We start from the raw sequence: 25544 nt of genomic DNA, 5'->3' as shown, positions 1-25544 counted from the left end.
AGTGGTCTTAGAGCACAGGAACTGGATTCCTTTCAGATGAAACTAAGCCAGAATGTGTGCTCCAAGAATACATCCAATGTGCGGCATCTGCTTCAGTCTATGGGACCTGATTAGAGCTAGCTTGAAGTAAAACCTCCTGAAATGCATGCAGGGATGGACACTTCACTCTACAGATCTGCTCCTCTCGGTTTGCATTACTTGGTAACTACAGTTAGCAAGTACACTGCTGTAGTTGCCTGCTATTCTTCCTCTGCTACCTGACAAAATCCATTTTTCCTTTTTACAGTTTGTGTAACATCATGTAGCTATAGAACTGGACATGTCAAGTCATTTGCTTTTATCTCTGTTCAAAATCCTAAATACCTGTAGAACTTGCACGACATAAGAGATCTGGATGCTGTTGTGGCCCTTGCTGCTGCGCAGATGGGCTGCGTATCTGAGAGGGAAAGAGCCCCGAGCCACAAGAGGTCACTGTAAGAGCCGCAAGGACCTCACAGGTTGATGCTGGCTTTGGCAAGGAAGTTTAAGAAGCTGCTGCTGTCCATCAGCTACAAAATGAGTCAGTTGATTGCTGGGCAATTTTTGAAATGGTTAAGCATGACCTACCAAAGAAAGGTATTATTCCAGACTACAGGTATCACATCAGCTGGTACTTTTATATTTGCTGAAATGAAGCCTAGTCCTCCTTCACAAGTTCAGCATCATAAACATCACCATCAAGTCTCACTCATGTTAACCTGACGAGGCTGCTTTTGGGACCACCGTGCCACCTCACATGGGGATTTATAGCATTGCACTGCATTCTGTGCTACAGATCTACCCTGAAGATAACTCTGCAAATGATAAAAATATCACTTGTAGAGGAAATAACTGAGATAAAGTCTCAGGAAGGAATATGCTAGATGGGGCCTCATGGTGAGATTTTTGGCTGGTATAGATTACATAATTCCTGCGATGTCAAAAGAGATTTGACAATTTACACCAACCGGGGATCTTTCTGGTCAAGAGAGAACATCTGCTATTCCTGTAATACACAGCCCACTGTCCAGGTGGTACTGTCCAGGTGTCCAGCGAGGTGGCTCGCTGTAAGGTACTAATATGGCACTCTTAAGAGTGCTTCTAGAAATGTCTGCCCTCTTTCCTTACCTTTGGCTTTGGGTTTCCTGCCACTTTGCATGTAAATGTGACTGGCATTCCCTCGAAGATTTTGTAATGCTTCAGCTTTATCTCAAAATATGGTGACGCACTGTTATCAATAGGATCATCTCCATGTTGCACCTCGTCATCTGATTCCTCCACAGGAGACCTTTCCAGCCTGTATTCAATTTCACTGATCAGTCTTTGCTCAAAGCTGGAGACTTTATACTCCTGTGAAACAAGAAAGGTATATACTAGCGTCCAACTTCAGCACACTGCGTAGCAAGATGTGTTTCTAACAATTTTTTTTTATTCTACTGATCTTTGGCAATCCATTAAGATTTTACATATAAAAGGAAACTGTATCTTGTTGAAGAAAAACACTATAATCCATGCCTTCAAATAACTTCCCTGTGAAACAATGAAGACATCTGGTACGAGGCAAAAATTGTATTTCATGTTGTCTTAAGGTCTAATTTATAAGGGGAAGGAAAGGCACTGGTTGCTTTCTTTCCATTTTTAAAAAAAGCCTATAAGAATAAAAGTATTCTGAAGCAGTTCATAAAGAAGAAAGACGCACACTAATATTTCCTTGAGGGTACACACAGATTTAGGGCAGGTTTTGCTTCCAGATGGCCAAAAGACCATATGGTTCACATTTGCAAATTGCACAGAACCGTCCTGGAGGCTGCACCAGAAGGCTACAATGATTTTATTTACAGTTGCCAATAACAATGACAAAATGGCACCACTGGCAAACTATTACAGTTGCCTCCCTTCACTCCTGTTACCATAATCCCCTTTGCTTGGCCAAAAGTATCACAACTTCTTCCTCAGAAAAACAATTTGTCTTGAGTACATTCAAGATTTAGAAAGACGAGTAGAATGTTTCAGGCAGTGTAAAACACTACTACTCGTTTAAATTTGCTATTTAGACACTGGGAAATGTTTCTGTGACATGCACAGTATTTCTTTTCTTGAACTGTTCACTCCATCTACTTTACAGTACGAAGGTCCTGCGTTGAATCTCAGTCATAGCAAGATAATCCCAGAATGTAAGAAAGCTCAGAAGCAAGGGGGTGGCGGGGGAAAGAAAACCCACACACCCCAACTCTTAGCCAATGCTCTCAGTCAGCAGAAATTTAGGCACTCTTTCAAATGACCTTCGACGGTTGTCTCTGACCCTGTTTTATTTAAGATCAACGCACATCTCGCATGAAGCCCCTTTCATATACCCCATCCTCTATCACTGACTCTGGTCTAGGAATGACATGTAGCCTTTCTACGGGCTGGTTACAGAACTGATCATAACCCTCAATAAAGGAAAAAATAGGAGAAGAGAGAAATACCTTTGTAAACTGCAGATATTTTTTATTTCTTTGTTCCCTGAAAGTTTATCATAAAAGTAAATCAAGAAGTACACATGGTATATATACAAGAGCAGCTGATTCGGATGCAAAACAGTTAGTATCAGGATATGTTAACATTACTGCAGAAAGATACTGGAACAGCCCAGGCACTGCAGTTAAGCCGTCTGCACTCAAATAATTAGGCTTATTGACAGAATTTAACACCATGGAGGGAGTACATCCTCCCAGTTATTAAAAGCTAGGGGACCTCTTATTATTAACCAAGAGTAGTAGCAGGGAAAGGGCAAAGACAACAGTTAAAAAAAAAAAAATCAATGGACAAGAAAAACAAGAAAGAAAAAGGTGAAAACATTAACCTTTTGAATATCCACAGGACTCACTACAGAAGCATCAATAGAGCGAGCTTCCTGTAAGGGTAGAAAAAAAGATCAAGAGGCAGAAAGAAGACCAAGAAGAATCCATGACAATTTCTCAAGAGTTTTTACCAGAACGCACTGCATGTGGTAACATAAGCAAACGGATGCTACACAGCTCTGAATAGCAGCTCTGGCATCTGAACAGACAATAGGGAATGTGTACCTGGCCCTTCAAGCAGACTAGCTGCTGTGTTTTTTGGTCTGCATCCAAAAAGTACGGATTACACACATAAAGACAAGATGGTTTCAAGATAGTAGATGTATTTTTGCCTTGAGAGACTTAAAGGTCAGGACAGAATAGGATAAACGGAAGAGTTTAAAGTGGAAAGCAGGCATTTGAGAACTCTCAACCTTATTCAGTATGGAAAAACTGAGCAATAGCATGTGATTCTCCAGTTTACTTCAATGATATATAACATATGACTTCTGTAATCAAAACCATCCTATCTTCTGTAATTTACTGTCTTATGTAGGTCTTTAAGGGAATCACTGCCTGGGAGGAAAAAAAAAATGAAAGAAAATTTTTATTTTCCTATGAATGTGCAGAGTTATGTAGCACCTGTATAGCCGGCTCCTCTTCCGGTTCTTGTATATTGAAGACAGTAGCAGCACTGTCTGCTCCCAGCAACCGACGAGCCATTTTCTCCTCATATGTCAACCTCTGAACAAAGAATTAAAAAATGGGGAAAAGGAAAAAGAAGAAAGAAAAGTTATTGTTTCTCATTAAGAACTATAAAGGCAGTTAAAGAGTAAGTAACGCTTCCATAGGGAAATCTGAAAATTATTTGGCTTAACAACAGAATTTGCTTCTGTACTTCATTTTCGGTATTGTTCATTCTGTGTTTTAACTGTAAAAAGCACTTAAACAGAAAATAGGATTTTTGTACCATAACAAACCATCTGCTTTCTCCTCACTACAGGAATTCATTCATCTGTTTGTGACATCAAATTGATTTTGACAGGAAGCAAATACAGGATCACAACTTCTAAAGAGTAATAAGCAGGAAAGGGTGATACAATTACTCATCAATAAGGAAGTAATTTCATGCAAATATTCTTCCTAGGCAAGAACAATATAAAAACAGGACTGAAAGTATAAGGCATGCGTGGCACACAATTTTTGTGCAATTTTTAAAACGTCACGCAGACCTTGGCAGTTTTAATTTTATTCCTTAAAATAAAACATTTAGCTCTTATCTCAGGAGGTTCAAAGCATACACACCTTCAAAAATCATTACAAAGGGAGGAAATCATAAGTTAACTCCTTCTGGATATTCCAAAAAATAGTTTCTTTTCTTTGCTATACGATGACAATCATATTCTACCCAATCAAATTGTCACGTATCGTCTCTTCACAGAGAGAATCTGGAGGACTTGACAATCGATACTTACAAGCTCACTATGGCGTTTTGAGCAGCCACAAAATCTTTTTATAAAAAGTAGGAACAAATCTTAAAATAAGTTTTTCTTTGAACAATTTAGCAGAAATTTAATTTAAAGTAATGTTCATAAAAGAAGAGTGGCAATATGTTTCTAACTGCAAATCTCTACTGCAGCTTGTAATGCATTTTTTTTGCATTACCAGTGGCTCTTCTGGCTTAAGCAACCCTTGCCCTGACTCTGCCATTTGTTTCCATCCTCCTGCCAGGAACTTGGGCAGGAATGAACAATAGAAACCGCTTAAATCAGCATGGCCATCAAAAAAGTGCATGTCAAATCAACCCAAACCTTACTCCTAGTTGTTCTGCTTGATTCCTACATTAGAACCACAGGGCAGCAAACTGCCAAAAATGCCTCGGAGAGTCACCCCACTTGATTATTTTGACAAAAATATAATGATAGTTTTATAGAAAAATATTTTCTTTTAGATTTTTAATTCCTATTTCTTTTTATTCTTTTGCAAATCAAGGACACAGCTTAAAGAAGACACAGTGGCAGTTTACACTCAGAAGGTAAAGAAAGTTAAAAAAAAAAAAAATTTGTAAGGGCACAATACAATTATTCCATTATTATTTTTCCTTCTACATTCAATAACACACTTCATGCACCTAAATGCACTTACAAACTTTCTTACATACCAATATTGCAAAAATATTGTCAGTGAATGGAAGGCAAACTCACTGCTCACTGCTAAAGTAGCAAGCTAAGACCTAACAAAAACTGGGTACTAGTCTTGGCTTGGTTACAAACATCTAAACAAATCATAAACTTTTCTTCACTTTAATTTCTTCTGTGATCACTCCAAGCACCCACAGCCATGATTACACAAACAGAATCACCCAGGACAGGAATTTGTGAGGCAAAAGCCTCAAGGCGAGCACAAAAGCACAGAGTTAACTTGGTTCAAGCTACCACATCATCTGATCCCAGCTTTCTTTCCTCAGGCCATGTGGGCTTTCTCAGGACATTCCATTCGTAGGTCCAGGCCAAACATCTCGCTCGCTTTCCAAAATAGGCATTGACAGCCATGTTCGGCACAGCTCCTATGAAAAACGTGAACTTATACACTGCCAGGGTGATTCTGCTCAACTACGAAAGGAAACTGCCAGACTCTGCGCAGTCAGTGGAGAAGGTAAGTACAGCAGCACTAGTCACTCTCTCAACACTTTCCCTACTTCACTCCATTCACCTTGCTGCAAACCAGAATCCGGCAGCTCTGGAGTAGTCAGTCTGAGTCAATAGGCTTGAACTTAAACACCACAGTCCACATCTCAGAAACACTAACAAACTTCTGAATATGGTGCTGAGAAACCTAAAGCACACTAACTTTCAGTGACACAAAGGTATCCCAAGTCACTGAGATGCTTTTGAAAACACTTCATAGACAAAATACGGATGACAGCCTACGTTTTAAAAATTATATTCCTCTTAAAAGAGATTCCTCCTTCAAAGGCATTTAAATTAATCCTTTAATAACTGTAATCAAGTCCTAGGAGAGTTGCTTCGTATCAACTCTCAGCAGGAAGAATTTGCTATTTTATCTTTTCTGCATATCTAAAATGAACAAAACTGAATGGAGAACTTTGCAACCGTGCATTACAACTGTTTGTTATACTTGCCCATTTTATCTCATTTCTTGTCTCTTCAAGTAGATTGTTAACTCTTGATACAGTGTTTAAACTAGTAGCTTAATTTGTTTTTTATCCTCATGGTCAAAAAAGTCGCACAGTCACAGAATCTAACGATACCTGGTTCCTAATGGATTTGTTTCTCCAACTACCTTGTCCCCTATGATGTCCACTTACCACCTATCCTTTCCAACCTGATGGCCACTTTGTTTGGTCTGACAGCTGGGCAGAACGTTCAATGAGCCCACACTGATCAAGGGCTACATGCATGCTGATTGACTGGCCACCTGGCAGTGATGAACAGCCAAAAGCAAACGGCCTCAGAGGCTGAACAAGCCCATGAGGTACATACGGTGCAGAGTTGCTGCAGGAACTCCTCTCTGAGACTGCCACTGCTTTGCTAATTCGAAGTTAAGTTGTCTAACATGAGGGGGACTGATAAGCCAAAATGTATCGTATGATTACTTAAGGAAATGCAGCTTTGGAAAATGTCGTTAAAAACAGTAAATATATAAAATACAAAAAATACTATACACACAATTATTTTATATGTAGGATATCTGAAAAAACTACCCTTGATGCCCACTCCCCTTCCCCAGGATATTTTATATTTGTATACCGGTTGCCCATTGTTCAAAAGGTCTTCCTTGAAACGAAGTTTTCTTTCCAGGTCCTGAATTACAGCATCTTTTGACCCTTGAATCTCTTCATCTGATGCTATCCTAGCAGTTCTGCCTGTTTTCTTGGGAAATCCCCTGCAAAACATTACAAGAAAGCTCATGAGTTTTCCTGAAATCATTGGTATTTAGGAGTCACTGGATGAAGTTCTGCCATTAGTGAAGAAAATTACATTTTGCCTTCAGAGCGCGGGCATCTCACTTACTATGTTGCCCCTTCTAATTCACATTATGCTTTATTCAAGAATTAGTTAAAATAGGACCCAGGACAGCATAGCACTGGCTGCAAATAACATGCACTCAAAGAGGAGACTGATGAGCAAGGACAATAAAGCAAAACGACGGGAAGCATGAAAGAGAAAGTATGACTAGATAAGCAGGAGCGGAAAGTGAACCAGATTTCTATGTAGTACCAGAAGAATAAAGATCATAAAGGAATATAACAAGACAGTTAATTATTAATTCCCTGTATTATTTAATAACTAATCCTTGTAACAGCTTTTGAACACATAATGTTTACTCTTCCTATCTTTTTGAATACATACCCAGAAGGCAATATGTAAATGTTATTTCTGAAAGAATAGCCATTCACAGAGTCTAGGTTACACTCACAAAAGATACAATCATTCCTGCAAAGCAGTTTTCAGCAGCAGGGTTTCATAGCAGAATGACAACCATTCAGCAGTTAGCGTTCACAAGGCTAAGCTGTTCCTTGCACCAGTCTGGAAGATGTGATTGCAGTTTCAGGATGTGTCGCTCCCACCTTTTGGAAGGGCTTAGGATTTTTTTTTTTCTCCAGTCTGCGCTAATATTAAACGCTTTTCAGTAACGTTATCATGACTCTTTTGCTGGAAATGCCCAATGATGGTGTTTTATAATGAAGATGAGATGTACAATTCAAGTTGTGAAGAAATAAACATTGCTATCAATTTTTTTAAACTTGGAGCATGCCATATTTCTCCAGTGAAGTCGCATAATATCATTTAAAACACATACTGGCTCTACAATTTTTTCCCCCTCCAAATTTCAGTGTTTAATTACGGCTCAACCCATTACCTGGGAATGACTTTTGCAAAATATGGAACCAGGTAAACTGCCAAACCCCTCTCACATATCAGAATGTTTATAATTAGAATCCAAACCCATCTGTTACTTTAAATTAAAATCTTTCCTTTGTTTTGAAATGCTAGGAACCATGTGATCTCCCCTTCTGGAAGGAACACTTCAAATCCTTTCAAATTTAGGATTTCACTGACGACAGAGATGGAAAAAAAAATGAGACTAGCAATTATGGGTAATCTTCTTTCCAACACACAACTTAACAATTTAATTACTAGCACAAAAATTTTAAACTAGAATTACATGGAGTTAACAAATATTCTTGGATATTGTTTGGTATTATGTATTTATAACATGGGTAGACTAAACTTGGTCTTCAGAAAGTGTCTTTGATGGTAATTTTTAGTAGTAGTTAAAATGAAACAATACACATACATTGTCAAAAGCCAAAAAGGAATCAGTTGAACAGATGGAGAAGACAATAATTGGAAACATATCTATCGAAATGCCTAAAACGTTTCATATTCTGTTACTGAAAGTAAAATGGGAAAAGGGTGATATATTTGTAAAAAGAATTGTATTTTCACATCAAACTGCAGCAGAACAGACAAACGTCACTGCCTAATGGCTGCCTGTCTGTCTAATATTAGTCACAGAGAATCAGAGAACAACATCCTTCACCCTAGAAATATTCAGCAGCTAGCTTGAGCTCTTGTCAGTCACCAAGCAGAATAATTTCCTCAGCATGTGGCTGGGGATGTTCTCAGTCACAAGTAAAACAAACTCTCCCTGACACTGTTTTGGGGAAGGAGTCAGGAAAACTATCCCATCTACACGGAGGCAGAGAGATACCAAGAACAAGGGGTAAAGTCTCTTTAAGGAAGAGAGGCTCCAATAACTCAAGACATTTTGGGATTGCAAAGGTAGAGGACGATACGAAAGGAAAACAGACCAAAAGAAGGTGGGAAGAGGCAAGGTTCCTCAACAAGGTCTGACTGACTGCAGGAAGGCTAATGGAAAGGTGACATCTCCTCTAGCTCTCCTTGTCTTTCTCCACAGAGTCTCTTCTCTTACCTCCCAGCTTCTAACCCCACTCAGTCCAGCACCACCACCGATCTCAATGTTGTCACTCTTCAGATAACAACAAAACAAAAGAAAAAAATCTGGCCAACTTGGAGGCCAGATTTTGGCTTCACTTTGAAGAAGTCCTGTGCCAACTCTTCATGGAGACTTGCGCCCTACCTTGAAAATTCCAAGCCATACGCTCAGAAACAGAGCGTTCATTTCACGTTCTACAAATCTCACACAGTAAGAAAACAGTAAAGAGTGTCAGCTGAAAAAGGCCAGCTTAGGCCTGGCACTTAATAGGCTATAAAGGTAAAATTCACAATATACCCAATAAACTCACAACGCTGCATGAAAAGAAGGCGGTAGGCTAAGTACTCTGGAGTAGATTTCAAGGAACAAGTAAAAGCATTCTCTGAAGCATTTGCAATTATCTCTGAAATACAGAAAGCCCCTAAGCAAACACCTATTTTTTAAAAAGGGAAGGAGTACCAAGGGAATTATATGTCAGTCAGTCCAATGTCCATCCTAGAGCACAAGAAAATAATATTATAGTCCATTTCAAAACAATGTAGGATAATAAGGCAACGAAAATTGAATCACATCTAGCCTCACTAATTTCTCTCTCTGTCAGGCTGACTGGCATGGAGACAGACGCAAAAAGAAGTTGCATTTCAGTTTACAGCTTCTGAGTAAGCCCTTTGTGGCTCCTGTAGTTCCCCAGTAAATTAGGGAAACACAGTCTGGCTGCAATTTCTATTATATGGCTGCACAACAGTCTGGAAAAACTATTCCAAGGTAATTATGAATTTTTCTCTCTCAGACTTGAAGAATATAGACCAGCGAGGTCTTCCACATGTCTGTACTAAGTTCAGCACTTAGCATTTCAACATTAACAATTGGAATAGTGAAATAAAAAGCACATTTCACAAATTGGCTTATGACAATGAAATTGCAGAGGCTGCAACTCATTTTCAGGTAACAACTGTCATTTATAATCTTCATAATTAGTCTAGAGGTGGTCTAACGCTGACGAAGAAACTCAGGGAAGAAATTCAAAGCATGATAGCATTGAGCATTGAATGTAAAAGTAGCACGAACACACTAAGCATCTCAGAAGAAAAGAATCTGTGAGATTGAAACTTTGGACAACACTGCAGTAGTTTTGAAAGCAAGAGAAATGTAATTCCAGAACACATTAGCCTAAGACATGAAAATTAATTATTTTGCTCTATTTCTTGCTGGTAGAGAATGAGTCCAGTTTCACCACTGCACGTTATGAAAAATACAGCAAACGAGTTTGGAAGGTAAGAAAACTCCAAGATCGTTTTAAAACGTAACTTCTGTAATAAGGTTGGGAGAATCTTGATTATTTAGTCTGGTAAAGAGGAGACTGAGGATAAGGAGGTCAATCAAACCTATAAGACATCAGAAAATAGCTGACATTCAGTGATTCTCCTTGCCCATTGAGGACAACAAGCAGATAATTTAATCTGAAGATAGACAGACCTCAATTAGACAAAAACGTTGTAGAATTCTCCTCCTTTCTCCTTCCCTCCACCCACCAACAGTGACTTGATAGTTAAACACTGGAACTAGTTAAGTAAGGAAGCTAAGGCATTTTTATTTAAGAGCAGGCTAGGCGAATTTTTCAGAAATAGCCTGGGGATCTTTGGTAGTTTTTAAACATGAGAGGCAGACTCCCCAACAGCCTTTCCACATCTCTGCTTATATGCCAGAACGAGCTCAGCTTTGCACAGCAGGTAGGGGAGTGCCATCCAAAACACAGTCAAGGCAACTTGCCTGAAAAATGAAAGATTCTCACTTTACTTACATTTACATATAAGTATTTAAGCAAGGAAGCAGTCAGTTTAGAAATATAACTGCACAAATGAACGTCAGCCAGAATTCCTTCAAATGCCTTTAGAAAAACTCTCTGTCTCAGGACTATTTTATATTGGGGGAAAAAGTAAATGAGGAAATGTAACTCCTCCTGCAGATGCTCTGTTTCCATCCCTCTTTAGAATCCCTTTCCTTCTTTCTCTACTTATATGCATTTATGTAACTATACAAATGTACATATACACAGACAAGTTAGCTGCTAAGATATATTCTTGAGATGAACTTCCAAATGGCTACAAAGCAATGGTGACAAATAGGTCACCAGTGAATCTATCCTCCAAGGCACAGTGCCATTAATGTGAGAGACTTTTTACAGGTCAAGGTAGACTGGTAGCAAACTTTCTTCAGTTGCTTTTGCAAATATTTTTCACTATCCTTACATGCCTTATCTGGATGCATCAACTTCCTGAGATTTCTTTCTTCCTTGGTTGCTCCTATGCTTTCTTTTCATCTTTTCTCAGAGATAATACCAAACAAAACATTCTGTCAATCCGTTTGTCTATTTGTATGTTCATTCTTTGCCTGATGCCATTTCCTGGGTGTACTGGGATTGTTCAAGGCACTAGGATATAGTTGGAGGAGGCACACTTAACGATATGGGTACCATTAGCCTTAAGCACACAACAGCCACCACCAATATGCAAAGAAATTCTCAGCCTTTGAGAATCGGGTTGAAATTCATACTGTCTTTTAAATCACCTCTGAAATGTGCACTGAAATCACTGCGTGGCTGAATACAGACACAGATATAAGCATGCGAGTCTGAATTCTTTTGGCCAGAAAGGGCGCAAGGAAGTTGCCAAAACTCAGGCATCTTAATTTACACACACACATTTCTGACAGCAGCAAAGTTTGCAACCTTGGCTTGTCTCTCCTTCATTTTGAATATTTGCTCTAACATTTGTTCAGAAAGCAAGCCAAACCAGCAGTATTTTTCATGTTTTAATTACATGGAGTGCACACTGGATGGGCTCCCTTTCTTTTCCTATGTGCCTTTTACAGTGTAAACAAGGGCAGCAGGCTGGCTGCTGTTATCCTTCCAAGAACAAATTCCTGTTTGCAGCCAATATGGCTCAATTTCACAGAAATCCAAATCAATTCTCTGGTACTGAGGTAATGAACAGTAACTTGATTCTTCTTTTAGAACTAAAGCCTTCCAAAAATACAATTAATTCCTGTCTGTTTAACACATTTTCACGTACTGTAAGAACAAAATTACTATAAGTACTCTAACAGGTCACAAGCTTTGAAGCTGCAGCGGCATATTAAAATTAAGTTTTAGTCTGATCTTGCCATATACACTATGGAGACTAAGATTCAGCTCTGTTCAGTAACATGACATTAAATGCACTTAAGGGAATGCCTGAGGCAGAATCCTGACTAAGGATGATTTCAACAAAATGAAACCAAGGTAACAGAGTTCAACTATTTCTACCACCCAAGAAAGAGGTATGAAACTGTGGTTGGAAAAAAAAAAAAAAATCCTCAGCATCGGATAGGATCAAGACTGCCATGAATAATACGTATTTCTGAGCATATTTGATCCTTCTTAATGATTAGACAATAAAGACAAAAACTCACCTACAAACTGCGTTCCTACCACCAAAAATTTATTTTTCTAAGATTTATCTTTAGAAATGTATTTTTACTTCCTAAAATAAGAGCTATTGTCTTTACATTCTCCTTTTCAGCTCCTGCCCTGAGCAAATTATCCCTCAGCTTCATGCTGCACAGGTTACCATAAGTACAATTTGCTATTCAAAAGATGTGCACATATTTTGATATTAATTGAAAAAGTACTACCTGTTTTGCAACTGGTAATCTTATCTGCCTTTCTGACTGTTTCCAACATTTTGCTGAAACTGAAGAAATGAAGAAAACTGTCTGCTACTGAATGTAGAAAAGGCTGGCACAGTCCTCACAGTCCTGAGCTCTTGAGAAGAGACAGACAACTGCCAGAAGCATGTTAAGAAAAACCTACGTGGGACCGAGAAAAGGTAGTATATCCAAAAATATTAACGTTTGTTCAAGTTCCTGAAATGCTACTAAGGTCTCCACTACCATCTGTACCTGGCATTTACATTCACAGAGAGTTCTGCGGCATCCTGCTCTGCATGAAATAAGACAGTTGTAATACTAAGCCCTCAAAAGGAAAAATCTGCAGGACCCCAGCTATGCTGATAGGCCAAAAAAAAGCTATAAAAAAATGGTGCAAGTCTTACTGAATTAAATGAATTGCTACAAACAGCCTCTCTCTCTTTTCAACAGAAAGGTATACGCACTAGTTCTCTTAGTTAAGTTCACTTGTCATCTTACAAGATTCTTATGCATCTGTAACAATCATTCAGAAAAAGAAATGGATCACAAACATCTGGAAAATAAAACCTTTCCAGTTGCAACGACTGTCAAGATACAGTAGGTTATTTGGCTACTGTCCGCTTGCCTCCGCTTCTGCTGAATTCTTGAATTCTTAAGTAACTTTACTTAATAAATTAGATCCAAGGCACAATACGGATTTCAAAGTTGAAGTGGAACAAACAAGCATTCATCAGTTCCATATCAGCTTTTTTGAAATAAGTATTTCATGATAACCACTGGCACATACATATTAAAAATGGATCATATTGTGCAAAAACAAAAAAACCAAACCCCTAGCATGAGTGGTTTCTTAGCACAGTCAACAAGAAGTGATCTAACACCTAGATAAACCACACAGCTGTTGGCCTAATAGGCACAATCAGAATCCAAGTCATGGGGAGAGGAGGAGGGACAACATATTAAAGCAAGAAACTTTAAACAAAAATGGTCTAATGGACAGGGGCAATAGATTAAGAGTCTGTGGAACATAAAAGTGAAATCTGAGAGATCCACTGCTATGAAATTGGAGGTTGGGAGTGAAAGTAAACACTAACATTTGTTGGATTTTTTCCAACGACAGAAATATTTGTCTTCAGATATGTTTTCATGAGCCCCAGGGCAACTTCAGATATGAATAAGTACCATATAAAGATGACGTGAGCGCCCTCAGAGGCAGGAAAATCATCCTGACGTTTCTCTTCCATTTGGTGGCGGAATTTTCAAACAGGGACTCCCTGCAACATGTCACTATTTTAAATCAATCAAACCATAGGTAATCTCAATTTTTTACAGCTGTGACAGATGTAACTTACAGAAATGGGAAAAATAAAACTCAGGTCTGCATAGGACAGCAATACATTTTACTCTAAAATGAAAGCTGGCATTTGTAATGAGAGACTGTTAAAAGCTGTAAGATTAAAAACACGGAGAAGCGTACCTTTTCGTTATAGCTGTCACCAGCACTGCTAACCTACTCAAGGGACATAAAGATTACTAAAATATTTGCCTTTCAGTAGTATTTGAGATAGATTTCAACGCACAAGTCACAGTACAAGGCTGAAAGAACAGACCAGCAGCTTGGATTCAAACAAGGCAAAAAAAAACATGCCGATCTCTCTCTGATGTTCCTATTCTCATGATTCCCACAGAATCCCCTTTAAGATTTGATTTAAAGTTTTAGAAACAGTAATTAAATTTATCATGTACAGTGATAAAAGCTTATTTAATTTTACAAGAGACTGTAGACTACCTTGTCTTCAGAGCAATGTTTTCTTTTCCATTTGAAAGATTTATACATAAACCAGAACGTACTAAATCTAGAATCATGTACTTCAATCAGTTCTCTACTGTCAGATTTTTTCTTGTTTGTGACTAAGGCAATGCTATTGAAGATATCTATTTAAAGAAAAAGTATTACATACCTCAGGTCCTTTCAAAAGGATATATGTGTAGCTGACGATATATGTTTTTTATACTTCGAAAGAGATTACAGTTCTCCAGGTTCAATGACTAACTCCACTCCTTCCTGAAGCAGGATTTATGTTCTTTTTAGGTCACTATTCACTAAGTATTCACTTAATCCTTCTCCTGGGATTAAATTTTGCTTTCACTTATTCTCATATAAACGTATCAGTATATATGCTTACCCAGAATTTGTCTTTTCCTATAATTTAAAATGTATACTCATCTATTTTCATAGAGATATAAATAATTCATTTTTCTATGATGAATGGCAAAGACTGGATCCTAGCTTCTACAGATTTAAGGGTGGAGAAGGGGGGGGGAGGGGAAGACTCAGTTCTAGTTTATGTCACACAGACTCTGTTCCTTTTAAGTCTTGTAGCTGAAAGCTAACCTGAGCCCAGTTCATGTACCCACCCATAGAGCTTTCTTTAAGTAAAGAAAGAAAGAATAGAGACTCTTAAGAACAGTATTCAACAGCAATATTCCAGCCAGATTTCACCTCAAAAATAAGTGACGAGTGTTCATGATTTCTTAAGGTATTTAATTAGCTGTGGAGTTCTACCAGGACTTCTCTTCCGATTTAATAAGACTACATTCTGGCAAAACATCAAATTTTCAAATCTGCCCAATCAGAAAAGATAGTTATTGCTAAAACTTGTTCAGTTACCATTGCTGTAGCCAAAGCCTGAAAATGCTGGTAACTACAAAGTGACTAGAGCTTACTGGAAAATGAGATACATTTTATTCAACTGAAACATTTTCCATACAATTGTTGCAAATAAGTATTTAATGGTGAATTACTAGGTACTAACTACACAAAGCTGCTCTTCATGTTTCAGATGTTCAAATAAGATCTAGTAAATTCATCTCTAGGGGCTCCCACGCTTCAGGCCAGGCTGTAAGACTGATTGTTGGCACATACCAAAAAAAAAAAAAAAAAAAAAAAAGCACCTTCTCCAAATCTATTGACTAGAAAAAATATTCATTCATTTGACCAAACTGGTTTAGATAATACTGTCACAGAGTCTCAGGGTGCACAACCAAGGAAAATTTCAGTCCTTAGCTGAAACATCAGTATGGTATTTACTGCTCATTTTCCCAGAGCTCTCAGACAGATTACAGGGATGGAAAAGAGAGTTATACTTATTTTGTCTGAGCTTGTATATAACAACAGGCACAACATTTCCTTGCAGCTATTCCTCTTTGCAGCAGAGCAAAGATGATACATATACTGGAAAGGAAATGCATTAAGAAAGCTGATGGAGGGAGCTGATTCCATGAGAAGCAAGGAGGACTCTATTGGCTTGTACACCACCAGACAGGATCCATTTTATCTTCTCTTTTGCAGAAATCTTCCGTGATGTTGCCTTTAACAGTATCCAAACATATATTAGCTCCAGATAGAGTGTTTATTGTTTTATCTATATTTTGCTTCTAGCAGAAAAGCAAACAAGAGAAAACAAGAATCTTGCCTACCGCTACTGATTCTGAGGAAACTGTAACTGAGGGGCAGACGTGTAATTTTGTAAAGATTTAGTTATGAAAAACAAATGAGATGTATGAAAAATATCGAACAATTATTTAATAAATTCCACACTATATCAAGAAGCATAATTTATAAAAATAGTCTGTGGGACTTTTTACTCAGTCAAATAATGTTTTTTGGGTAATTACAGACTCTGATAAGGCTAAATAACAATTTTTTCCTTTAGATATTTGGCTATCAATAGCATGGTGCCCATACCTGGGAGAGAAGAAAGTAAACAACCATATAATCAAGAAGACCCTATAATCAAAACTTGAGCAGTGAATTACCAACCCTGAAATACAACAAAAAAATGACAAGACAAGGAAGAGAAAGGAGTCATGAAAGCACCGAAAGCAGACAGGAAAACTATTTTGAGAGCATTCTACCCATAAAGGCACTGGGTATGAAAGCATATAAGTATTTAAAACCAATCACAGGTCCAAGTCTACCTCCACTTAAGTAAAAATATGTATTTTATATATATCATGAGATTATATTCTAAAGAGGAATCCCACTACTTCAGACACTGTATTTGGAGTCTCTAGTCAAAGTTGTATTTTGTGCCCATGAAGGACAATTCAAACTCTGACTAGCTCACTATCGTCAGCAACACACAATCATAGTCCCAATATTACCATTATATGACAGATCAAGAAGCAGAAACAAAAGTTAAATGGCTTACTAAAGTTTTAGGTGACAAGCTGAAGCAAAACTTTGATTCCCTGCACCCAGTCTGCTACAGAATACTGTCAGGAAAAGTTATCATTCTTTTCAATCAATGGACCTTGGAGATGCATGGAGTACATGGTGAGACTAGACTCCAAATCATATAAGTCTCCTTTTTCAAGGCCTTCAGAACCAGCTAGGTTTCATTCTTCTACTAAGGCCTAAGACCTTACAAGAAATTGCAATGTACCCAAGTATGTAGAGAGGGAGAGGCGACAGAAATATTTAGGGGAAGGGATGGCATACATGTGTGGTGTTAGTCTGATCCCGGGAGACTCTTTCCTCTCTCAAAGATTTGCTTTGTGGCATTGAACAACTACTTCACCAAAGAGGCTAAGTTTACTTCTAACAAGGAGATATTCTTATAGGCTGAGGATACTGCCTATGACAAGTGGTTCAGAAACTGCAACATCTCAGAAGATAAATACGTTCAGGAAAAGAGGATTTGTGAGAATGGAACAGAAGATGAGGAAATAGATGAAGCAAAAAAAAATGAAAGGGGAAGAAAAGCTAGAAGAACCAAGACTGTAGCACAAAGTAGAAGAGATCAAAAGCAGAGAGAAACTCTGGGGAGAGAAACTCTCAGGAGAGCAGCAGGAGAACGATGGGAAAGGGAAAAAATAGCTTATTAACTCAGTAAGTCAAAAGACATCAGACAATCATAACTTAATACAGTAAAATGAAAGAAAAGCAGCCAGGGAAAAAACATGCATCAAAGATACTAACGATAGGTTTTTTTTCCATCATGCAGTACTTCTAAATATTTGACTAGTATAACTAAGATGATTAATGTACATTTTGTGTGTATATACATATACGCACTTGTGTGTATGCATATACATACATAAGTTATACACACAAATACTCAGCATAGTTAACATGATCCAGCTCCCATCTGGACTACATTTCCTGAGGGGATGCAGGTCAAACAACCAAGCACCTTGTCCTGCCCAGCTCAGAACCTGAGGCTGCTGCCATGTCCTGGGTAAGGGAGGGACACTGCCATATGCACACCCAGTCTGGCTGCACGGGCAGAAGAAGTGAGCGGCATGGGGAAACGGGAAGCGTCCTTGCACAGTTCAGGCTGTGTTCATGTCTGAAGACTGACAGGAATGAGGTGGAGGAATAGAGCTGTCTGCCTCAAGAGAGAGCAGGCATGTGTGAATGCAGTGTCACAGGGAAAGACGCTGCTTTGAACATCTGTGGGGTATAGGAGAGGCCTGAGCTGCTGTGGCCACTATCGTGGCACGTAGAAGGAAAAGTCAAAAGGGAATCCAGTCCTCAACAGTTGCCTAGAACAGATTACCCTATGCAGCACAACTGAACATGCACACAGAACTATATAGCTGTTTTAGAGCCTCTTTGGACAAACAAGGGATACTTTCAGGCTTTTGTGGGCTGTATTTACCTGCCAAGCTGCCAGTAAATTTATCATACAACTTTCAGCAGTCAGAATCAATAAAGAAACTCAGCCAGCGCAAAGAACACAGTAAGACAGAAAATCACGGTTAGAATGAGTACAAGAGTGAATGGTACTGTTCATTTTTCTCTTAATTCTGTTTTATGGCCAGTTTTCATAATAGCCACATGACAGAAGTCCAGATATATAAACGCTTTTTAAAGACTATACATGATTTACGACTTTGATATCTATCTGCTTTCTTCCTTCTCTTCCCTTGCGAATCTTGGAATGAATTAACAGAAGTTCCCACTGCAACAGTATGTAGCTGAGCAAGTCACCTAGATACTGTAGATATGTTTAGAAAAACTTCTAGACAAAGTTATAAATAAGCTTTGGATACAGCTATTCTCATTTTTGTTTTTAAGCATTTCTCTTTGTTCTCTTTGGGATGGAATGAGAATCTAGTGCCAGTGGAAAGACAAGCTGATCTATGATGGGAGCTGACATGCTCCAAAATAATACTTTGGCCTTGAGGGAAGACAAAAGGGAAGAACAAATATGTGGAGTTGTTAGGGGGAGGAGTTCTGTTTGTTTTTATGCATTGTTCTTCTGAATCCTCTGCTTAAACACTGTCCTTCCAAACTTCCTCAGAAAAAAAGCTCTAGGCAAAAGTCAATACACCATTATGATCACTTTGTTGTCAGAGGTATACTTTAGTACGTTATACTTTAAGGTGTATATACAAAGCCATAGAGACTTCTGAACAATCTTCTCTTTCCTTGATCTTTCTCTATGTGCAGAAATAATGGGAACAGAGTCACACCTTATGCGCGACTTTAAGGTGACTGGCCCATGAGAAGGGTTTTCTTGCCGCTCCTTCCACTGCCCTGGGCATGAGAACCTCTTGCTGTCACTTTCATAAATTCATCACCTGCAATTACAAATGTGAGATTCTTGCCTCTCCCATTCCCACTGTAGGAGTCTTCTAGAATCTCACTTCTGTGAGGATTAAAACAAACTATATATTCAGTTTCTAGCACAGACACATTGCAACTAATCTGTGCATCTCTGGCTGTCAGGTAACAGATAACAGTAAAGGACCCTAGAAAAGTATGAAATGAAGCAAGTGCAATAATCTTCAACACATCTTCACAACAGTCAAACTCAAGGAGCTCATTAACTGATACTTACGGAGGTGTCACTCCTTTCGGGAGCCCTAGTGCATTGACAGAAACGGGTTGTGGCTGGGATGGCAGCATGGAGCTGAGAAAAGCTGCTGGAGATTGGCCGGAATTAGAAAATCTAGGAGTTGGAGACAGGCTGTGGGAAGGGGAAGAAACTGAAGGAAGGGGAGGGGGTGGAGGAGGTGGAAGTGGAAAGGAATCACACACAGGGTATGTTGTGGTTGGACTGAAGACAGGTGGAGGTGGTGGGGGAGGGGATGGAGAGGAAGGAGACCATGGGTACTCCCCTTCTGGAGCAAACTGCTGGGAGAAAGGAGGGACAGGAGCTCTCCCAAACTGTTTCTGAGAAGCAGTTGGAGACATAGGAGAGGGAAGGCTGGATGTAGATGATCCTGAAGAAGGAGTCACATAACCTGAAGCAGGGCTGATGTTCTGAGCAGCAATGAACTGCTTAGGCCGAGCATAGTTGAAGGAGCTGGAAGACTGCATGGTGGGAGAAGTATGAGAGTTGAGAATACTCATTGGCACAGAAGTGACAGACTGGCTGGATTCAAGCTCCTGGAAGGAGGGGGGAGGAGGAAAGGAAGGAGAAGAGGGAGGGTGCAGGTGGTGATCAGCTTGCTGTTGGTGATGATACCGCTGGCCACTTTCTTGCTCCAGACGAATTTGGTTCTGCAGTTGCTGTATTTTTAGAGGGTCCCTGTACAAAGGAAAGAAACAAAAAGACGATCAGACATGTGGTGCTGGTTGCGAAGGAGGTAAAAATTCCAAACGCTGAGCTACGGTTTAGGAAAGTCAGAAGCCAGGGAAAGTTCAAAGTATTTGCACATCTTGAATAGCCTTATTTCTTCAGACCTAAAACTTCGCTACAAAAGCCTTCTTTGACCTCAGGAAGGGGGGAAAAGTATATGCAAAACAGAAGTCAAAAGAACTTTATATTTTTTAAAAAAGATACATTATAAAGAAGTTTGAAGACATTTCAGAACAGAACAGGAACAGAACAATAAAGACTAGGAGGGGTTGGACTTGATAATCTCCAGAGGTCCCTTCCAACCTTGGCCATTCTGTGACTTTGTGACTAAAAAACTAATACACAGAAGCACTCAAAAGAGCTAATTAAGTCAATAAAAAAGCTAAATGTTCAGCAGTGAGGCAAACCAGAGCACGCACTGACTTTTTTGTTCACTGTACAGTTGTTTGAATGGCATTGTGGTCTTCCTACTAATTGCTCCTTCAAGTAAAAATACGCTATAAAGTGACAGGAACATTAATGAGAATTTAGCAGTCTATTTTAACTGCTGTTCTGCTGTAGTAGTAGTAGCGCAATGTAACTAAGGTCCCTATGAAAATGGAGAAACTTAACTCTCCTCTTAGAATTCATCAGACTGAATTGCTTAAAAATTGTGGTGTTCCAGCTGTAAAATCATAACTTTATCTCAATACTCCAGATGTCTATGAAGTTTCAGCATATGCACATAAACCTTTTTGGTATATTTCATATATAAATTCTTTAACAAATACAAGTGTGTCATTGTTTATTAAATAATTTAGGTCATTTAAGCAGAACTTTTAGAAGCTGTCTACTTAATGCATGGCATATGAATGTATGATTCTGGTACAACAATACATTTTTGTTGGTAACAACAAAATTAGAAATTGTAATTATCAACATATTTCCCATTCTAAGATTAATTTTGATACTCGAACCATTCACATTTCCCAGAAAATGTTTTCAGACAATAATCCTGCTTATGATCTCAGGCCAAAGAGATTGTTTAGATTAAAAAGGGGAGCATGATAGTTTAGGTCCAGTAAACCGAAAAATCAAGTATTTACTTATTAACAGTTGCTTTTTGTCTTTTTTGTCACAAAGATGATTCATTCTAGCATAACAGTCATCTCACCAACGGTATACATTTCAGTAAAGAGTGATTACATTTTTCTCTCTTTTAAGTAAATAAGCAACAAGAAAACCAAAAAGGTTGCAGTCTACTCACACATTTTAGAATTTATTTTTTGATGTTGTCAGTAGAATCTAAATGCCTGTCAATTCAGCTTTCTGCTCTGTAAAACAGGGGCTGCAGCTTATTCTTCAATTTTTATTAACCTATGTAAAACTATGTTAAACTATGTAAACTATGTAAAAGTTTCCTTTAATGGCCTAACGCAACTTGTGCGGCATACAGTTTCTTTTCTTTCAGTTCCCATAATCATTTGAATATCTTGGCTGATGACAGAAATACTTCAATTCACTCACTGTGAGCACTCCTGTGCTACCACCTCCAGCTCACTTGATATCTTTAGTCAGACTATTTGCAGACCTATTTGTCAATATCTCTAAAATCATTTAGAAATAACACTTCCACTCCCATTCAATCTCCCCCTTTTCCTCCCTTATTTTTCTGTTTATTACAGAGAAGCTAAGGCTAAAAAAAAAAAAAACAGCGAAACGTAGCACTGCGAATGTTACGTTAACTATAGAAGACATTTAGTTGACTCCAACATTCTTATGTTTTCTCAACATGTACTGAAAGTCAGACTGTCTTGTCTTGGGACTTTTCTGTTTTCATTGCCAAGTCACGTGGCCATGTGCCAGCCAACAGCATAACACAAATGACCATCTATGGCCTTATCGGTGGTATGTATATTACTACATGCACGGCAGCGTCTGCCACTAAAGAGTGCCTCTGTACCAACACAAGCAGCAGTAAAAACTAGGCTCAAAAGCTCTACAGGCAAACGGGTTGCTCTGCTCACATACTAAGCTTAACTTGATCTCACAAGAATATATATACACACCTGTAAGGCAGAGCGTACTAGCTCAGGACAGCACTAATTCCATTTGCAAAGCTTTTTATCAAGCTGGGGCCCAGACAAAGTGAGTGTATGTCTGCTTGAAAAGTAACATGCAGATATAATCATTATCACATCAGTCCACATAGCAAAGAAAGCAAAGACCTTAGAGCAAATTTTCATTGCAGTGGTAGAAACACATGATCCTTGTCTGTAACGGAATGTTCTCCTTCTCAGGAACTATTCTTTTGACAGCTGATGCTGCCCTCTATTTATTAAAATTTCTTGAGCAGATGTATCCTAGGCATGTGTCAATTTGAGAGAGAAAAAAAAAGTAAAAAAAAAAAAAAGATCACAAATGTTACTTTGCAATGACACTGACAGTGGTGCCAGTTCTACATGGGTCCGTCACTGAAACGTAACACTTCCGTGCCGCAGAGAACAGCCCAGCAGTCAAAAGTACACAATGGAATCACTCTGTTATATTGTCTTTACCAGTACTGAAGCAAAGAAGGTAATAATAAAAAAAAAGTTTGGTGTTTGAATGGGATTACAGGAAAAATTAGTTTAACTGTAATTACATCCTCTTTCCAATTAGCTCAAATGTGTTTTGTAGTTCCAGTGTTTTAAAGAGCATAAATGCTTTGAGGGACGTATCAAACTTGTTTAAACATTAGAGAATGACATTTCTCATTTGGGGTTTTCATATAATTTTACAACAATTAATTACAATAAAATAGGAAGGAAAAGTTAGAAGTAAATTTTAGTTGAATTCTATCAGTAAATGACTAAAGAAAGTAATAATAAAAAAAAAGACAGATTGGGGTAAAGTAAAAACTAAGAAAATTGATTAATTGCAACAGAGGAAAAAAATTAGCATTTATGTGGTTATTATTTACGGTCTGAACATGTACAGATTTACGGTCCACAATGAAAAAAAAAATCTTTTCTTAATGGCTGCTAGAATGAAAAGGCCTAGCCCTTTCATTTTCAGTTATAAGTTTATCTCAGGCTGTTTTCCACTTACTGCATATTTCTAACTATGGAAAGAGATGGGAGATGCAAAGATGAAGGAGAAAGAAACTCAGTTTGTTCACTAAGGATCTGGAGTTTCTCTTGCCATTGCAGAGCGACTCTCCTCTCACTGTATCAACAGCCACAACATTCACATCAACCTCCAAGTACTGCAAGAGGATTTGCGTCACAATGTCAGGTATTTGTGTTTCCTCAGAGCCAATACAACTGCATGAGAACAATGGCAAACAGAAAATAACAAAGAGCTTTGTAAATCATAAATAAGCTCTCACAAATATTAATTTTTTATTCTAGGAAGCTAGCGTCCAATTTAAAAACTGCACTATATGAGAAATTAGTACCAGGGAGGAAATATTTCAGACAGAGAAGTAGGAGCATAAGGGATCTGAACTGATTTTATGGTCTTACCACTATGATCTTGAACAAGTTGCTTTCCTATCTGGGCCTTAGCTCCCATACTTCTTAAGTGACATATATGAGCTTCAGGATGCATTATCAGACGCTCAGAAATCTACTGGAGCGTTCATTACCAACATTGTACCTACCCCATAGATACCATGTGGCAAAGCGCTTTAGCTTTTGCTTTTTCTAGCGCTAATACAGCTAGAAATTCTGACTTCTGGAGCATTTAGCTCACCAGAAAAAAATATCACCTTACAGTAATTAAAATTCTTTTATACTACTGCTAACAGTGGCGCAGATACTTGTGGAAGTGAAAATTTTTCAATAGCACTGTCTGTAAGGGCTACACTTTTTAGCAATTTCATTTCATGGAATAAATGATTGAAATGCCTCCACTTTTCACTTGCATCTTTGAGTCTCCTGGTTTGCCTAGGAAGAAGAAAAAGCAAGGTAGCTCACACCTCGTGCTGATTACACTATCTTGAAGAATCAGTCATTCAGCACTGCTCTCTCAAACTCGGCATCTTCTCCAGTGTTAGGCATAGAGAAAATGTCTAAATGCTGCTGCTGGGAGCAGTAAATGACGACGGTCTTACCACTTGCATCTAAGCCTTGGCAAATCAGGCCTGCTCTTCATGCCAGCGAAAAGTTTGCAGTGTGCAGGAAGATAGCGTCAGTTGAGGGGGCCACTCACTGAGAGAAGCAAAAGCAGCAAGCTACAACACCTTTCCTGGTTTCCAACCTAGTTTCTGCTCCTCTTTTTTCTCTGGTCGAAGCAGCAGGCCCTGTCTCACCCCTCTTCTTTCACATTGGAACAGCCAAGTTCAGCTTTGCTTAAATTGTCAAAAAACTGTGAGGAAGTGCTGAGCGATGAACAGAGAGTTAATTAGATTAGCCACCCTGTAGCATTTCATAAATGGACATTTGTGATATTGACAGGAAATATGACAAGCGGTCAGGTGGAAATCATCCCCAAGATCAGTGGAAGTAGTTGGCGGGTCGACTGGCAACCCGCTGTGCTAACCACTTCCCTGTTCTTTGCAGCAGAGCAGCCCAGCTTGGCCTACAGAACAGCCAGTAAGGGGCTGGCTGAAAAGCTTGGTTCTGCTATTATAACAAAGCAGTACTATGAACATGAATATTTTACCCTGCTGCTGCAAAAAGGTATTTCAGAAAGAAATCAAAATTGTTTATTGATTGATCAAAAGACTTAGATGAAAACGCAAGACTATGCTGGGAGTGAATTTCAGGTGAGGTTTCTGGCCTGCTTTACCTGTAAGAGCCATTGCATATGCAGGATCAGTTCCGACTACTGGGAACCTGCTCAGTAAGATGATGACTTTCAGAGCTAAGTGATAATAAGAAGCACTCAGAGACCTGTGTTCAAAGGGAAGACTAAAAGCATTAGGTTTTTCTGGTGGGCATCTGTATAGAATATTATCTTCTTAATAGCAAAAAGCTCCCCCTGACTGGATGAGAAAAGATTGAACAGACAGATAATCAGGCTCTTCTCTAAACATAGCAGTCAACATCGAATATTCCAAGGGTATTAGTTACTCAAAGACTCATGTTCTGAGGTATACGCTTGGTTCAGATTATATTAGGCTGATTTTTTTTTTTCTTTCCTGATATCTTCTTTGAATCATCCTATTTTGAAAATGAATAGAGCAGTCCTCAACTTCGAGAGCCAAACAGGTAGCGACCACCATCAGGAACTGCAACTCCAAGTCCAGAGCAAGTGTCTGGACACAGTGCTATGGAAACTGGGCAGTGCAGGTAGATAGTTATATGACTACTGGAAAAAGTCTATGCTTTATTTCTTAGCGTATTGTACTTACTAAGGGCACTCAAGTTTATCCGACACAGTGTATCAAGTAGACTGAAAACACTCACCGCAGATAAGGATCTGAGATTAAATACATTTTTCTATGCTGTAACTTTATTTAAAGTTCTGGATT

The 25544-nt window shown here is 38.7% G+C and overlaps 1 protein-coding gene across 2 annotated transcripts in view; it reads right to left on the bottom strand.

Annotated features, from left to right (window-relative positions):
* The window catches only part of PALLD (palladin, cytoskeletal associated protein), a 158327-nt gene that overhangs the window by 20978 nt on the left and 111805 nt on the right, over positions 1-25544 (bottom strand). For both annotated transcript variants that reach the window (XM_068942439.1, XM_068942440.1), the window contains exons 10-13: positions 19364-20056; positions 6611-6746; positions 3483-3584; positions 1147-1368 (exon numbers count right to left, since the gene is read on the bottom strand). In XM_068942439.1, the coding sequence (XP_068798540.1) occupies positions 1147-1368; positions 3483-3584; positions 6611-6746; positions 19364-20056 (1153 nt within the window). The remainder of the gene's footprint in view (positions 1-1146; positions 1369-3482; positions 3585-6610; positions 6747-19363; positions 20057-25544) is intronic.

The sequence above is a fragment of the Struthio camelus genome, chromosome 4 (genome assembly GCF_040807025.1).
Source record: "Struthio camelus isolate bStrCam1 chromosome 4, bStrCam1.hap1, whole genome shotgun sequence".
Classification (NCBI taxonomy): Eukaryota; Metazoa; Chordata; class Aves; order Struthioniformes; family Struthionidae; genus Struthio; species Struthio camelus.
The sequence above is the reverse complement of the archived record's forward strand: the minus strand, read 5'-3'. Positions and strand labels throughout refer to the sequence as shown.